General features: G+C 42.1%; 1 protein-coding gene across 1 annotated transcript in view; it reads right to left on the bottom strand.

The window, feature by feature from the left end:
• mmp25a (matrix metallopeptidase 25a) overlaps positions 1–11862 on the bottom strand; it is a 34853-nt gene extending 22991 nt beyond the window's left edge. The window contains exons 1-3 of the mRNA XM_021626048.3: positions 10902–11862; positions 10166–10298; positions 9386–9533 (exon numbers count right to left, since the gene is read on the bottom strand). Of these exons, the coding sequence (XP_021481723.1) occupies positions 9386–9533; positions 10166–10298; positions 10902–11003 (383 nt within the window). The 5' untranslated portion in view covers positions 11004–11862. The remainder of the gene's footprint in view (positions 1–9385; positions 9534–10165; positions 10299–10901) is intronic.
• Between the last annotated feature and the right edge of the window lie 4531 nt (positions 11863–16393).

Below are 16393 nucleotides of genomic sequence, written 5' to 3'. Positions count from 1 at the left end.
ATGCCCTAGCTGGCTCGAGAGTTCCTTGCCCTGGTTGGGTCGGATGGCGCCCATCCCACGTTGGGCCTCAGCCGGATCGTCACTTCTTGTTCGCCCGGCCGGTCCAGTTTTTTGGTGATGTCGGGGTGGATTCCGCTGTCGGGCTTCCACGCCCTGGCTGGCTCAAGAGGTTTCCTTGCCTCAGTTGGCTCGGCGGCTTCCCATCCCATGTCACTCTCCACCGGATCATCTCACTCTCTCTGCAGCGGGATCGACAGGCGTCTTGCCTCAGCCGGATCGTCAGGCTCCCATGCCTCAGCCGGCTCGCCAGGCTCTCACACTCCTGCCGGTTCGTCGGGCTGCCACGCCCCAAACGGCTTGCCCAGCGCCCATGTCTCCGCCGGTTCGCCCAGGTGGGACACCGGGTGGCACCCAAAGAGGGGGAGGGGGGGTACTGTCATGTCTGCTCCCGCTCTTCCCTCCACCTGGAGCTTGAGGGTGCCAGGTTGCCCTGCATCACGCACACCTGCCTTCCCTCGTCACGTGCATCAGCGTTATTGGACTCACCTGGACTCACTCATCACCTGTTAATTTCCTCCCCTATATTTGTCAGTTCCCCAGCTCTGTTACCTGCTGCTGCATTGTATTGTTTTTGGTCTTTCTTATTAGTTTGCTGACGCTGTTCCTGTCTCATTCCATGTCCGTCTTTATTAAATGTTTTACTCCTCGTACCTGCTTCGTCTCTCCAGCATCATCTCACGTGACAACCTATTTCTTTGTTAACCGCTCAACACAGAATAGCCGTATGTGCGCACTCTCTCAAATCATTTGGAGAAAATATTTGTTCATTTGTTTTCTTCATACTATAAAATAATGCCACATGAATTCTAAGCAAATCTTGTTTTCTAAATTAACTAGTGTAGCCCACAGCTGTTTGGCATAACCACATCAGGACAACTCAAAGTATGCTATTCTTTTCTTGTGAAATAATGGAATTTATTATGAAGGTGTATGCTATATTACATGAATTAATTAGACTTTTAAAATTTAGATGTTCCAAAGGTCTGCATCAGTGGCTTGTAGGCTATGTGTGGAAGCCAGGAGATGCTGAATGTGTTAATGTTAATTAACGGTCAATTTAGGGTGAGACCGCCAGTTATTTGCTTGACAATCACCGGCTAACGAAATTTCGTGACCGGCACAGCCCTAGGTACAACCCCTCTCGAGATGGTATCATCTGTCTCAAGGCATAACACCCCATTCTTCACATGTAATGTCCCACACAGTTGTTTGAAGGTCCTGAACTTTGGCTCCGATTGCAACTCCACAGGGAGCTCTGCTCTACCCTATTTTTCAATTTGTTTAACCGGGAGACCACTGGGTCTCTATCCTGTGCATCCAAAAGGAAAGCTGCTTTTGTGGGGACTGCCTGGCTTGTTTGAGTTCCAACTACAGGCTCAATAGTGACATCCTGAGGATTGTTTACGATGCCTCTCAGATTGGCAGTGGCCTCCTGTGAGTCAGCTGTGTCTACACTCTCTGTCTGTGTGTGTTGTGTGACACACCATCTGCATTACTGTGCAGTCTCTCAGGCCTGTGGACAATATCATTGTCAAACTGATCCAGTTTCGCCAACCATCTAGCCAACTGTCCCTCAGGTTGTTTGAAGTTACTCAGCCACCTCAGTGAGCTGTGATCAGTTCTCATTATACATTTCCTCCCCAGCAAAAACTGTCTGAAATGTTTAAGAAACACTACCACAGCAAGAAGCTCCTTTTTGGTAGGTGAATACTTCCTCTCCTGTTTTGACAGTGACCGACTGGCATATGCTACTACTCTGTCTCTACCCTCGTGTTTTTGGAGAGGACTGCCCCTATGCCTGTGTCACATGCGTCAGTATCCATTATGAAATCTAGATTTGGGCCAGGGGAAGCAAGTATGGGGGATGTGGTAAACTTGGAATTTAATTTGTTAAAGGCAACTTCATACGCTGCGTTACACTCAAACATTTTCCCCTTATCTGTCAAACTGTACAAAGGCTCCGCCATAGCTGCAAAATCTGGTATGAACCTCCTGTAGTATGACGCCAGGCGTAAAAAGCTTCTGTCTCCGTTTTCATGGGGTCAGTCGACACTATCAGCCGAGATGATGTGTCCCAGGTAGCTCACCTGTGACCTGAACAAATGGCACTTAGATGGCTTCATCTTAAGTCCTGCATGATCCAAACCTTGTCTAAACACTTCACATGCTCTTGGAATGTACGACCAAACACTATGATGTCATCTAAGTACACCAAACATGTTGACCACTGTAAATCAGCCAAAACCAGGTCCATGAGACCCTGAAAGCTGCTTGGAGCATTTGTCAACCCAAACCCCATTATCTGGAACTCGAAAAGTCCTCTCATTGTCATAAAAGCAGTTTTGCAATGCTCGACTTGCCAGTAACCACTGGCAAAGTCTAAAGTGGAAAACCACTGAGCACCGGAAAGCAAGTCCAAGGTCTCATCGATCATAGGAAATAGATAAGCATCTTTTAGTGTTCTCATTTAACCTTCTGTAATCCGCACAGAACCTGATTGAGCCGTCCTTCTTTCTTACTAACACCACTGGTGCTGCCTATGGACTGCTGGATGGGTAAACTATTCCCCTTTCTAACATATCCTGCAAATGCTCGTCAAACTCTGCTTGCAGATGAACAAGCACCCGCCTCAATGCTCGTTTGATAGGCCTGGTGTCCCCTGTGTCAATCCTATGCTGGACTAGTTTAGCGCAGCCCAAGTCAAAATCACCAGTGCTAAACATTCCCACATACCTCCCCACCATTTCCTTTACAGCTCTCAGCTGCATCGCAGTTAGCTGGCTGCAATCTATATAAGATAACTAACGAGACTGCCCCAGGAGAGCTCCTGATCGACATGTGTACTTGGTGCATTGAGTTGGTTGGAACATCTCCAGCGCTCTGATAATAAATAATTATTAATTTAAGTGTAGAATTTCCATGACACTACCAACAGGTTACTTGTATCAGTGACTAACGCAGGTCTCAAGAAGACCCTCAGTTTTGTCATTTTTTTACTGTACCCTCAACTTTACCAGTTATAAACATTTCACTTCTGGATGGGATAATCGTGCCATTCATCAACACCACTTAACACACTCCCCCTGCCACTCCCCTGAAAATCAAGGGAATCTGCTTCCCCAAAACACGTGTTTTCTTTTTCACGTCAAGTACAGCCCCATATTTTACCAGAAAGTCTGTCGCTATCAGTACACACTGGTCTGCGTTGCTAGCAACGACAAAATCCCAGGTCAGATTCAATGTTCATGACTGTGGACCAGGTCTCCAAGACTGAGAGAAACTGTCCATTTGCTACTTTAAAAAACTTCTCTAGGATAGGGGCATCATTTGGAATTTTGGATGAAAAGCATGCCCAATTTCAACTGCCTGCTACTTATCCACAGAAGATAAGATATGCATATTATTAGTAGATTTGGATAGAAAACACTCTAGTTTCTAAACTGTTTGAATCATGTCTGTGAGTAGAACAGAACTTATGTAGCAGGCGAAACCCTCGAGGACAAACCATTCAGATTTTCTTTTTGAGGTCACCCTCTTTTCAATGAATTTTCATTGGGATTCCAGATTTCTAAGGGACTTGCTTGCAGTTCCTACCGCTTCCACTGGATGTCACCCGTCTTTAGAAATTGGTTGAGGTGATTCCTTTGTGTAATGAAGAAGTACAGCCATCTTGAACAAGTGTCACATCATGTGTACTATTTGATAGAGGCGCAAGACCAGAAAGCATGCTTGAGTTTGTTGTCTTCCTGTATTGAACACAGATCATCCCGTCTTCAATTTTATCGATGATTTACTTTAAAAAATACCTAAAGTTGTATTACAAAAGTAGTTTGAAATGTTTTGGCAAAGTTTACAGGTAACTTTTGAGATTTGCGCAAGTTGGAACCTGTGTTTTTCTGGATCAAACGCGCCAAATAACATTGTGGACATTGTGGATATATATGGACGGAATTAATCGAACAAAAGGACCATTTGTGATGTTTATGGGACATATTGGAGTGCCAACAGAAGAAGCTCGTCAAAGGTAAGGCATGATTTATATTTTTATTTCTGCAGTTTGTGTCGCGCCTGCAGGGTTGAAATGTTCTCTCTTTTGTTTACTATGGTGCTATGCTCAGATAATAGCATCGTTTGCTTTTGCCGAAAATCTGACATTTTGGCTGGATTCACAACACATGTAGCTTTAATTTGGTTATCTTACATGTGTGATTTCATGAAAATGTTATTTTTATATGAATTTATTTGAATTTGGCGCTCTGCATTTTCTCTGGCTTTTGACGTTAGCGCCCCGCATATCCCAGAGAGGTTTAACCATGCTTTGGTATGGTTGCAATGTACCACTTATCTCCAGTAGCATTTCTATGTCTATCTATGTTCCATGGAAACCTGGACCCAGAGACCACCACGACCTCATACCACGACCTCATACTCTGAGTCGGCAAATTTGCACTCCAGGTAAACCCCACTCTCCACCACACTTGATGTAATTCTCGCTGTGGACTGGTCAGCTGTGCATGTAGTTGAAGCCGATGCTGTGCTGACATGGAAAAGGAAAGGACAGTTTTTTCATGTGCAATGACATTTCCAGCAGGCCCTGCTATTGGTCGACGTAGGTCATCCTCTGTCGCTCCCGGGGAAGCTAGATCTCCCTCTCCCTGGTCCGGTCTGTATCCTCCCGTGGCGTTTGCCGTTGCTACTGTAGAAGACCCTGGAAACACTCTGCTGCTTTGGTATGTCCGCCTCTGATGTGGCTGCCAAATACTGCACCTTAGTCCGCAACTGTGCAATGCTCTCACACAATGACTCAAACATCTCTTTTGGAACTCTGACATTCTCTCCAACTTGAGGCAGAGTTACCTTCCTTGTCCCACACATGTTCACTTTTTTATTGTGCAGTGTCTTCACTTTCCAGCATTTCTAGCTGCTTTATCTGATCAAGCTCTGTAGCCATGCTAATGGCCTCTTCCAACGTTTCTGGTACTGCCTTGCGCAGGTGCATACGCAGATCACTGCCCCCAATGTGTGTAATAAAACGGTCTCGTGCCAGCGAATTACGTGTGCTCGTGTTATAATCTGGATAAGCCTGCTTAAATCATGCCCAAAGTCATGAATGCACTCAACGACTTTACCTTTTCTGTCCTGAAAAAATGCATGATTCCAGTCAGCATGTGCCAGTGGCTCAAAATGCCTCTGCAAAGCCACTTTCACACTGTTCTAATCATTCTTGGTATCCTGAGGTAAAGTACTACAAAATCTCATTTCCCCTCAGCAACAGCATGAGAAAGTTCAAACGATCTACCGCTCACCATCCATTCACTTGCGCTGCTAACTCAAATTGTTCAATCCAAACAGTCCATTCATCTTCTTCCGCTCTAAAGATTCTGACATGAATACTGGCTGGTCAATCCGACTGTCCATGGCATCTGGCTGATCCACCACCGGCTGTCGTTCGGCCAGTGGTTGTTGATTGCTGTTCCCAGGTTGTTCAACTTTTCCCTCCATTTTCCAATGCAGCTAACCAGCTAAATTAGCCAAGCTCGTAAGTTGTTAGCTAGTTGACGTGCAGATCCCACCATTGCCACCAATTTGTAACGAGCCTGTAAAGCTAACGAAAATCACACGTAGTTTGACTAGCGTAAACAGTCCTAGGACACTGATTTCCCATAAATAACCAAGTTGTAATTTATTTGGATGAACACAGACAGTGCACCCCAGCACTGACCCGCTGCACAATCGCCTCACCAAAGACTCCTCACATACAGCAACTAATTTGCATAACATTGTGTGATAGCCTGAGAGACTTTTGAATGTGTAAAACATTACACTATGAAAGAGCAAGTTGATAAAGATTTTGGATTCCCAGTAGATTACAACGGCATTGGACAAATAGTTGCTTCTAGCTCTGTCAAGTTGGTTGTTGATCATAGCTAGACAGCCATTTTCAAGTCTTGCTGTAGACTTTCAAGTCAATTAAAGTCAAAGCTGTAACTAGGCCACTCAGGAACATTTAATATCGTCTTGGTAAGCATGTTATTGTCCTGCTGAAAGGTGAATGTCTCCCAGTGTCTATTGGAAAGCAGACTGAACCAGGTTTTCCTCTAGGATTTGGCCTGTGTTTAGTTATATTTCATTTATTTTTATCCTATAAAAACTCCCTATTCCTTGCCGATAATAAGCATACCCATGACATGATGCAGCCACCACCATTCTTGAAAATATGAAGAGGGGTACTTAGTGATGTGTTGTGTTGGATTGGATTTGCCTCAAACATAACACTTTTTATTCAGGACATAAAGTACATTTATTTAGTGCCTTATAGCAAACAGGATGCATGTTTTGGAATATTTTTATTCTGTACAGGCTTCCTTCTTTTCACTCTGTAATTTAAGTTAGTATTGTGGAGTAACTACAATATTTTTGATATATCATCAGTCGTCTCCTATCACAGCCATTAAATTCTGTAACTGGTTTAAAGTCACCATTGGCCGCACGGTTTCCTTCCTCTTCGGCACCTGAGTTAGGAAGGACGACTGTATCTTTGTAGTAACTGGGTGTATTGATCCACCATCCAAAGTGTAATTAATAACTTCACCATGCTCAAAGGGATATTCAATGTCTGATTTTTATTTTATTTTTACCCACCTACCAATTTGGGCCCTTCTTTGCGAAGCATTGGAAAACCTCCCTAGTCTTTGTAGTTGAATCTGTGTTAGAAATTCACTGCTCGACTGAGGAACCTTACAGGATTTTATGCGTGGGGTACAGAGATGAGGTATTCATTCAAAAAACATGTTAAACACTATTATTGTAAACAGAGTGAGTTCATGCAACTTATTATGTGACTTTTTAAGCATATTTTTACTCCTGAACTTCTTAAGGCTTGCCATAAGAAAGGAGTTGAATATTTATTGACTTTTAGCTTCAAATTTTGTATTCATTTGTAAAAAGTTCTAAAAACGTAATTCAACTTTTACATTATGGGGTATTTTGTGTAGACCAGTGACACAATCTCAATTTAATCAATTTTAACCCACAAAATACTTTGAAGGCACTGTAAATGCATGAACTATTTTTTTAAATAAATCTATTCGTGGTTTATAAACTCTGTTTACAAACTTGAAAGCTGTACTTTTAGTTTATGGTTGACACAGCTTGTTGGCCATTAGCCAATCTGTGTTTCTCAACTAGTTAAAATCACATGGGTTTGGTGAACTGATACACCGCTAACTGGTATTTACAAATTCACTACTGGTAAATTTCCACCTCGCACATGGTTAAAAACACAGCATCAGAGTGAAAGCGTTACTTTTTTTGTACCTTATTTAACTAGGCAAATCAGTTAAGAACACATTCTTATTTACAATGACGGCCTACACTGGCCAAACTCGGACGACGCTGGGCCAATTGGGCGCCGCCCTATGGGATTCCCAATCCCAGCCGGTTGTGATACAGACTGGAATCGAACCAGGGTGTCTGTAGTGACGCCTATAGCACTGAGATGCAGTGCCTTAGACCGCTGTGACACTCGAGGGCCCTACATTGCCCAATATAACAATACGGTCAGAGCAGACAATGCAAGGAACATTGTGAATGCTGAACATTGTTTTCCCACTGTACCAAAACCGAACTGTGAACGTAAAACCACAATACCTACTGATACGTGGGTTTGGTGAACTGATACACCGCTATTAGGAACTTTAAAAAAATAATATATGTTTCAATATGAACATCTCCACATAGCCTAGCTTCCCTATAGGTTTACATTAAAATGAAATGAAAATGCAAAAGTACAGTTCTAAAAATTTAATACGTCTTAGTTTGTATCGATGGATGTTCGTCTTATCTCAATCGCCCACTGGAGTTTATAGTTTACTAATTACCCACTTTTTTTTACCACTACATCACTGATATTAATACAAAATCTTAATAGTCCAATATTTCATGTGAATGTGATAATGCAATGACTGTGTGCTCCATTGATGTCTGTTTGTGCGGAGCTTGATTAGTAATGCCTAGGAATAGAAACGTGAACGCTCTGTAATTTGAGAAAATAACTATGTGAAGGGTTGATGATTTTATACAATTCATCATTACAACTGACTGAACAGTTGCTGATTCTGTGTGTCATTGTGAATAATGAATCATATTTCCCCCCTTTTAGGGGTATAACATTACAATTGTATAGCTAATAGGCTATGTGTTCGTAGATTCCTCTCTTTCCGGACCTCACTAAAACTCAAACCCTGGTAAATGGCTCTGCCTGCATATACAGTACAATTCATAAGACAAAATCAATGAAAATACGATACAATATAAAACAAAATAAAATACAGCACTACACAAATATTCTAGAAAAACGTACATTCTTCAGTAAGAAGGTCCCCAAGCAATATTAAATTACCGAGCTGTACCAGAACATCCAATTCTAATGTATTTTGTAGTTGGTTCCAGCAATGAGGTGTATTAAAACTAAAAGCGGATTATCCTAGTTCGGTGAGGACCTGAGGTTTGGTATCTCATGATTTTATACTTTAACAAGTTAGGTAAATCGGAAGCTTAGTAGTAGAGCTTTGGAAACAAAAAGGGAGTAAAGAAGTGATCTACGGGATTTTAAAAATGAGGACCAGCCAACCTTTTGATACAGGATACAGTGATGAGGATTAAATCAGTCACCTGTGATAAAATGAAGGGCACTATGGTAGATGGTTTATGAGTAATGGCTGCTGCATTCTGGTAAATGGTGTCACAATAGTCAAGAACTGGCAGGAAAATTGAATGTACTGTACAATTGGCTTCTTGCTGTTTAGGGACATGCAAGACCCATTTCCAAAAAAAAAGAAGCCCACTTTAAATCTTAGCTTTTTAACTAGCACGTCTCTGTTTTTTAAAATGTTAAATCGAGTGGAGATTATTATGGCCTAGTATGTGCCATGTAAACAGCTGGTAACTGAGTTGTTTCGAAATCTGGTAACTAAGTTCATTCAGAATCTGGTAACTTGTGTTCTAGACATTGTCCACAAACATGGTGTATAATTGAGCAATAAAACCAGAGGAGGTGTAGTATATTGCCAATATACCACGGCTAAGGGCTGTTAATATGCACGGCGCAACAAAGAGTGCCTGGATGCAGCCATTAGCCTTGGTATATTGGCAATATACCACAAACCCCCGAGATGCCTTGTTGCTATTATAAACCGGTTACCAACGTAATTAGAACAGTAAACAGTAATTTATTGTCATACCTGTGGTATACGGTCTGATATACCACGGCATTCAGAGCTCAAACCAACCAGTTTATAACTAGTATTTTTCAGCGACATCATACCTCCAGGTGATATCATTCTTTTTCCAGCTCAGCCCGGTCAAAGCATATCTCTTTTTCCTCTTCCTCCTTCTCTTCCTCAGGTCTTCCGTTCCGACAATGTCAGGCAGGGAACAGCGAGGGGTCTTCATCAAAGAAAGAGTAGCATGGTCTGAGGGAGGAGAGGGAGGGGGGCCAGAGAGAGGGGGAGAGATAGAGGACATTCATATTTTTATAATTATATTATATTCTTTCATCAGTGTGTACAATAACAGTTAGGGTGGAGAAACAAAGATGAAGTTATCCAGGCTCACTCTATATATATATATATATATATATATATATATAATTACACACACACACTACTGGTCAAAAGTTTTAGAACATCTACTCATTCAAGGGTTTTTCTTTATTTTTACTATTTTCTACATTGTAGAATAATAGTGGACATCAACTATGAAAGAACACATATGGAATCATGTAGTAACCAAAGAAGTGTCGAGATGAGATTCTTCAAATAACCACCCTTTGCCTTGATGACAGCTTTGCACACTCTAGACATTCTCTCAACCAGCTTCTCCTGGAATGCTTTTCCAACAGTCTTGAAGGAGGTCACACATATTCTGAGCACTTGTTGGCTACTTTTCCTTCACTGTGCAGTCCGATATATATATTTGAATAAAACATTTTTTAAAACTATTTTGTTTAATAACATTTAGGTATTTTGTCCATTTAGCAATAAAACATGTTTTTTTTCCAATTAAACATAGACTCAGCGTTGCAAAAGTATGCTAAAGAGTTTACCCAGTGTTCCTGTCTCCTCTAGCCCAGCAAACCTCTGCATCTGGCGGAGAGCTTTCTGGATGCCCTCCCTGGTCTGGAGCCTCTCTGTGCGGGGGTCCGGAGGGGGCAGGTACCCATACCGACTCAGCCAGTCCTCCACAGAGAGAGAGACACACATACATGCACAGAGTGATTCCTAATTCCTTGATATATTACAGAATAAGTAGTGATTAAGTGTGTTTGCATATGTGGAAGAAATACAAATGTTTGTGGAAAAAGACAGCTCAAGAATGATACCATACACGCACTTTGTACACACACACACACTGTGAAACTATCTCCAGTATGCATATACACTGGCCTCAGTTCCAAGGAATATTGTAAACATGCACCACTATATGCAATTTATTGTTAAACATTAGCCTGCCCACATTTGAGTCCAATGAGCTTTTCTTTTGTTTAAAACACATAACTGAAACATAACATTTATGGGCAACACCACAGTCAAATAATTCAATGCAAATGGCAGTATGGATCTAGTGTAAATCATTAGTAGAGTCCCAATACTAGCATTGAACGTAGTATGCCAATCTGGCTATTTGAACAATGCCTATTGTATGAAAACGTATTTAATATCTAATGTGTACACCTCACATGTCATATGAATCTGAGGGAATGTCATAAATGCGAATAATGAAGGTTATTAAATTGGTTGTCATTACCGGACTGGAAGAAGCGTGTAGGGTTTCCTACTTACCACTCCACGAGAGTACTGGTCAGCCGTTGGGGCACACAGCCCGATGGAGATTGTTAGAAGGAGCCCTGCTCCGCTCACCAAGAGCAGACGATGATAACACATAACTAACCTGAAAATGCGTTTGCTCACCACGACCTCTCGTAAAGATGGGCTACACAGGATGTCCGTTTCATTCCACAGAGTGTGTGACCACTTGAGCAGTCAAATGCTTGACTCATAACCGTTGGCTTCTCGGTGGACACTCAACCTGAAACCTTTGCAGCTCTCTGGATAACTCTGATGAATCAAATAAATAAATAGATATAAACAACCTTTTTCCTGAGTAAACAGAGAAAGCACAAGATGGGGAGAACAGTTCCTCAGAATAGTTGAAGATGCTTCTTTAGCAGAGCTCTGTCTCGGTCTGTTTTTCTCTTGCAACATCCCCTGAGACTAGGCTGGGCCTGCGCATGGATGGACATACTGTATAGATCAATAGGATGCACTTATGGTCAGCAGCCCCACCCCACCCTTTTTCTCTGGGTTCATTTTCTCATCCACTCCATTCTGGTAAACACACACACACATACACTTTTTTGTTTCCTCTCACTCTGCAGAGCACTTGTTTAGAAGGTGGACATGTAAACAGCTTGTCCTGTATATTGCTCTATATACCCCATCCTGAAAAGGAGCTGTCCCACACTGCATCGAACCCATACTCCGCCTCTGATCCGGGGATGATAAGTTCAAGAGTACAAACGTCTTCATAGAGTATGTCCAAATTGATGCCAAACGATGATGTCATCGGCGTACAGAGGCGACGGCAAACCGGCAAGAGAACTGACCCTGTGTCATACACATACCCACATGAGTTCAGCAGAACCCACAACACAGACGGTAACAGTATTCACCACATATTTTTCATTCAAAGCAGAGAGATGTGTATCTTTTTGTGTCACCACTGTAAAGGGCCAGACGAGATGAAGGAGAGAGGAGGGATGGAATGTAAGAAATAATCAATAGAGGGTCTGAGAGAGGATATGAATGGGGGCGAAGTATGGAAAGTGTGGGGGGGGGGGGGGGGGTGAGGTCCTGAAACAGTGGGTTCCACTCCTTCCTGTTTGCTGGGGCTGATGTTTGACACCCCCCGGGGAGAATTCCAACCTGTTGAGTATTGTGTTTATAAAAATAGATTAGATAGAGGATGTTTATGAGGAAGATTAAAACAGAGGAAGACAGCTGGGGATTTACCGAAAGAAAGAACGCAATACATACACTACATGACCAAAAGTATGTGGACACCTGCTTGTCAAACATCTTATTTGAAAATCATGGGTTATTATGGAGTTGGCCCCCCCTTTCCTGCAATTACAGCCTCCACTCTTCTGCGAAGGCTTTCCACTAGATGTTGGAACATTGCTGCAGGGACTTGCTTCCATTCAACCACAAGCGCATTAGTGAGGTCAGGCACTGATTTGGGTGATTAGGACTGGCTCACAGTTGGCATTCCAATTCATCCCAAAGGTGTTTGATGGGGTTGAAGTCAGGGCTCTCTGCAGGCCAGTCAAGTTCTTCCACACTGACCTCAACAAACCATTTCTGTGTAGACTTTGCCTTGTGCACGGGGGCATTGTCATGCTGAAACAGGAAATGGCATTCCCCAAACTGTTGCCATAAAGTTGGAAGTACAGAATTGTCTAGAATGTCATTGTACGCTGTAGCGTTAAGATTTCCCTTCACTGGAACTAAGGGGCCTAGCTCGACCCATGAAAACAGCCCAAAACCATTATTCATCCACCAAACTTTACAGTTGCAACTATGCATTTGGGCAGATTGCTCAAATAAACAGCAAATTTGGTTGAAAAAAAAAAACAGATAAAGCAACACCTTATGGCAAAAAGCCTCTCCCCTATTTGACTTAAATAGTTTCTGTGTATGCATTGATATGTAGGCTGTGTGTGCCTTTAAAAAAAAAGTATATAGTTCTGTCCTTGAGCTTTTCTTGTCTATTAATGTTTTGTATTATGTCATTCTGTATTATGTTTTATGTGAACCCCAGGAAGAGTTGGGATCCTAATAAAATACCAAACCCAGATTTGTCTGTCGGACTGCCAGATGGTAAAGCGTGATTCATCACGCCAGAGAACGTGTTTCCATTGCTCCATAGTCCAATGGCAGTGAGTTTACACCACTTCACCGAAGCTTGGCATTGCGCATGGTGATATTAGGCTTGTGTGCGGCAAATCGGCCATGGAAACCCATTTCATGAAGCTCCACATGAACAGTTGTTGTGCTGATATTGCTTCCAGAGGCAGTTTGGAACTCGGTAGTGAGTGTTGCACCCGAGAACAGATTATATTTACGCGCTACCCACTTCAGCACTCGGTGGTCCCATTCCGTGAGCTTGTGTGGCCTATCACTTTGTGGCTGAGCCGTTGTTGCTCCTAGACATTTCCACTTCACAATAACAGCACTTACACTTGACAGGGGCAGCTCTAGCAGGGCAGAAATTTGGCAACAGCACACCAGACAACCAAATAAAAAATCTAAGTTAATTAGGCCAGTCTGCATGTGTGTTTGTATTTAATATCTTATTCTAGAACACAAATGGAACATTTTAATTGGAACAAGAATCAACCACCTTTATGCATATAATTTGATTTCCATGTACTGTACCTTACTGAACTCTCGAGCAGGTGACTTGATGGTTTGGTGTGCTATGTTTAGGGATAAAAAAAATGACCTCCTATGCCACTGACTCTAGAACACAGCAGTGTGTGTGTGTGTGTGTGTGTGTGTGTGTGTGTGTGTGTGTGTGTGTGTGTGTGTGTGTGTGTGTGTGTGTGTGTGTGTGTGTGTGTGTGTGTGTGTGTGTTAGGGATGTGTCACGGTCGTCCTTCTCTTCATCTGAAGAGGAGAAGTGAGAAGGATCGGAGGAATGGGGCGTGGTATGGGGCGTAGTATGTGTTCATGATGAATATTTAATAAAAGAAAGCACTGAACACTGAATACAAACTATACAAAAACAATAAACAAATAACGACTGTGAAGCTACAGTGCCTTGCGAAATTATTCGGCCCCCTTGAACTTTGCGACCTTTTGCCACATTTCAGGCTTCAAACATAAAGATATAAAACTGTATTTTTTTGTGAAGAATCAACAACAAGTGGGACACAATCATGAAGTGGAACGACATTTATTGGATATTTCAAACTTTTTTAACAAATCAAAAACTGAAAAATTGGGCGTGCAAAATTATTCAGCCCCCTTAAGTTAATACTTTGTAGCGCCACCTTTTGCTGCGATTACAGCTGTAAGTCGCTTGGGGTATGTCTCTATCAGTTTTGCACATCGAGAGACTGAAATGTTTTCCCATTCCTCCTTGCAAAACAGCTCGAGCTCAGTGAGGTTGGATGGAGAGCATTTGTGAACAGCAGTTTTCAGTTCTTTCCACAGATTCTCGATAGGATAGGATAGGAAGAGATTGTTTAAACTTGAATGTAGCAAGAACCATTGAATAACCAAAAATACTGTACATTACATTATTTAAGTAATGAAAAACTATTTCAGTAATACTTCCAAGAATTGGAAATTGTTTTCATTGTTCAAATTCCCGACTTTCCCTTCACTACCATCCTATCTTCTCTATCGTTCCAATTCATTTTTTCGCAAAAATAAGGAACACTTCACATATTAATTGGTGGTTGCACACCAGTCATAATTTTCCTGCATATGTAGCCGATGTGAAATTGCTAGCTAGTTAGCGGTGGTGCGCGCTAGTGGCGTTTCAATCGGTGACGTCACTTGCTCTGAGACCTTGAAGTAGTGGTTCCCCTTGCTCTGCAAGGGTCGCGGCTTTTGTGGAGGGCGGCAGATTTAGGGTCATAAAATATTGTGTTGATGAAATGTGGGTGGCGGGAGGATTTGAATAAAGAGAGAACAATACCTTAAATATATCTTCAGGCTACAGGTTTTTCTTTCATTATTTTAGGCTCTCTCGCATTAGTGCGGTAAGCCTAAATGGCCTACCCAATCGCCAAATGCTTTTTGGGAATGGTTAGAAAAAGTTAATCTAGAAGAAAAAGAAACGCACACCTATTATGGCGAGGTGCTGGCTAGCAGAGTAGAACACTTGAAAATAAAAGGGAGCAGGGAGCTCGGATGCAAAAATTGAATTACCAACGTTTCGACAACCAAGCTGTTTCCATTTAAAAAAACTTTATTTAACTAGGCAAGTCAGTTAAGAACAAATTCTTATTTTCAATGACGGCCTAGGAGCAGAACGAGAGATTTGTACCTTGTCAGCTTGGGGATTTGAACTTGCAACCTTCCAGGTTACTAATCCAACACTCTAACCACTAGGCTACCCTGCCGCCCCCATCATCAGGGTATAATCACAAACACTGCGGTATGACTCGTTGATATAGTGCCAAAAGACACAGGTGTCTGTATTCATGGCCAAGAGTGGCCTAATATCATTGGTTAATTATCAAATATTAAAATGGCATACAAAGAACAGCATTCAAACAAGAAATGGATAGCATACGATCATAAATTCATTTTCGACTACACAAGCTTACAAACAATTACAATGGCAAAGTCACAATAATCACAAGAATGGCTTCAGATCCAAGTCTACGTATAGTCACAACGCATCTACATATAGTCACTCTTAGTGATTATGTGCGTCAAGTCATTATTCCACGGGGACCCAGGTGGCAAAAATAACCATCATTGGGACAGCGCACAGATGATTTCTGTGAGCGCTGGTATGCCATCCTGAACAAATGCTCTATTGATTTAATGACATTAAATTGTTGACCAGTTGAAGAAGGATTTTATTGAAATGGATAACACAATTAAAGACAAACGCACAGCTCTACAAATAGTTGTTAATGATGATGGCATATTCAATGAACTGATGAAAACTAACCAAGTTGTCTACAGAAGTAAAGGAACTTAAAATCAAGAAATTCAACCAAGACAAAAAAGGCCGAGGATAAAGTATACTTCTGGAGAAACCCTGACAAGGGAGGTCCTGCTCCTCCTCTCCATGGCAGACGCAGGAGGGATGCCGCTTACTTCGATCCACCCCCGTCTGATCAACGCTCTACAAACCATCGGCGTCCAGCCATCCAACCATCCAAGTGGTCGTTTTTTATTCAACGAGAGACTGGACCAAACGAAGGGCGGAGGTGGCTGCAGGCACGCGCATCAACGAGATGCCGCACCCGACGGGACTGAGTGTCTTTAATTTATCAAGCAAGATATTGAGCCCTGCCCATGTCTCTTTGCTTAATAAAGGGTTATCTTTTTTTGCCTTACAACCCAGTGCAACGATTTTGATGTTAAGGTAGACATGTTTAAGTTTTTTGGAAACATCCGTTTAAGGGAATACTTCAGCTCCCCTAATTCTGACACTTCCATTGAACCAGTAGGTTGCTCTCCTTGCACATACTCCGACTCCTTTTAGAAGCAAGAGTTATTTTATTCATCCAGCCAATCACTCTATC

Source organism: Oncorhynchus mykiss, chromosome 12 (genome assembly GCF_057628025.1).
Source record: "Oncorhynchus mykiss isolate SJ-2025 chromosome 12, ASM5762802v1, whole genome shotgun sequence".
In the NCBI taxonomy this organism is placed as follows: Eukaryota; Metazoa; Chordata; class Actinopteri; order Salmoniformes; family Salmonidae; genus Oncorhynchus; species Oncorhynchus mykiss.
Note: the sequence above shows the minus strand (reverse complement) of the source record. Positions and strands in the feature narration are given on the sequence as shown.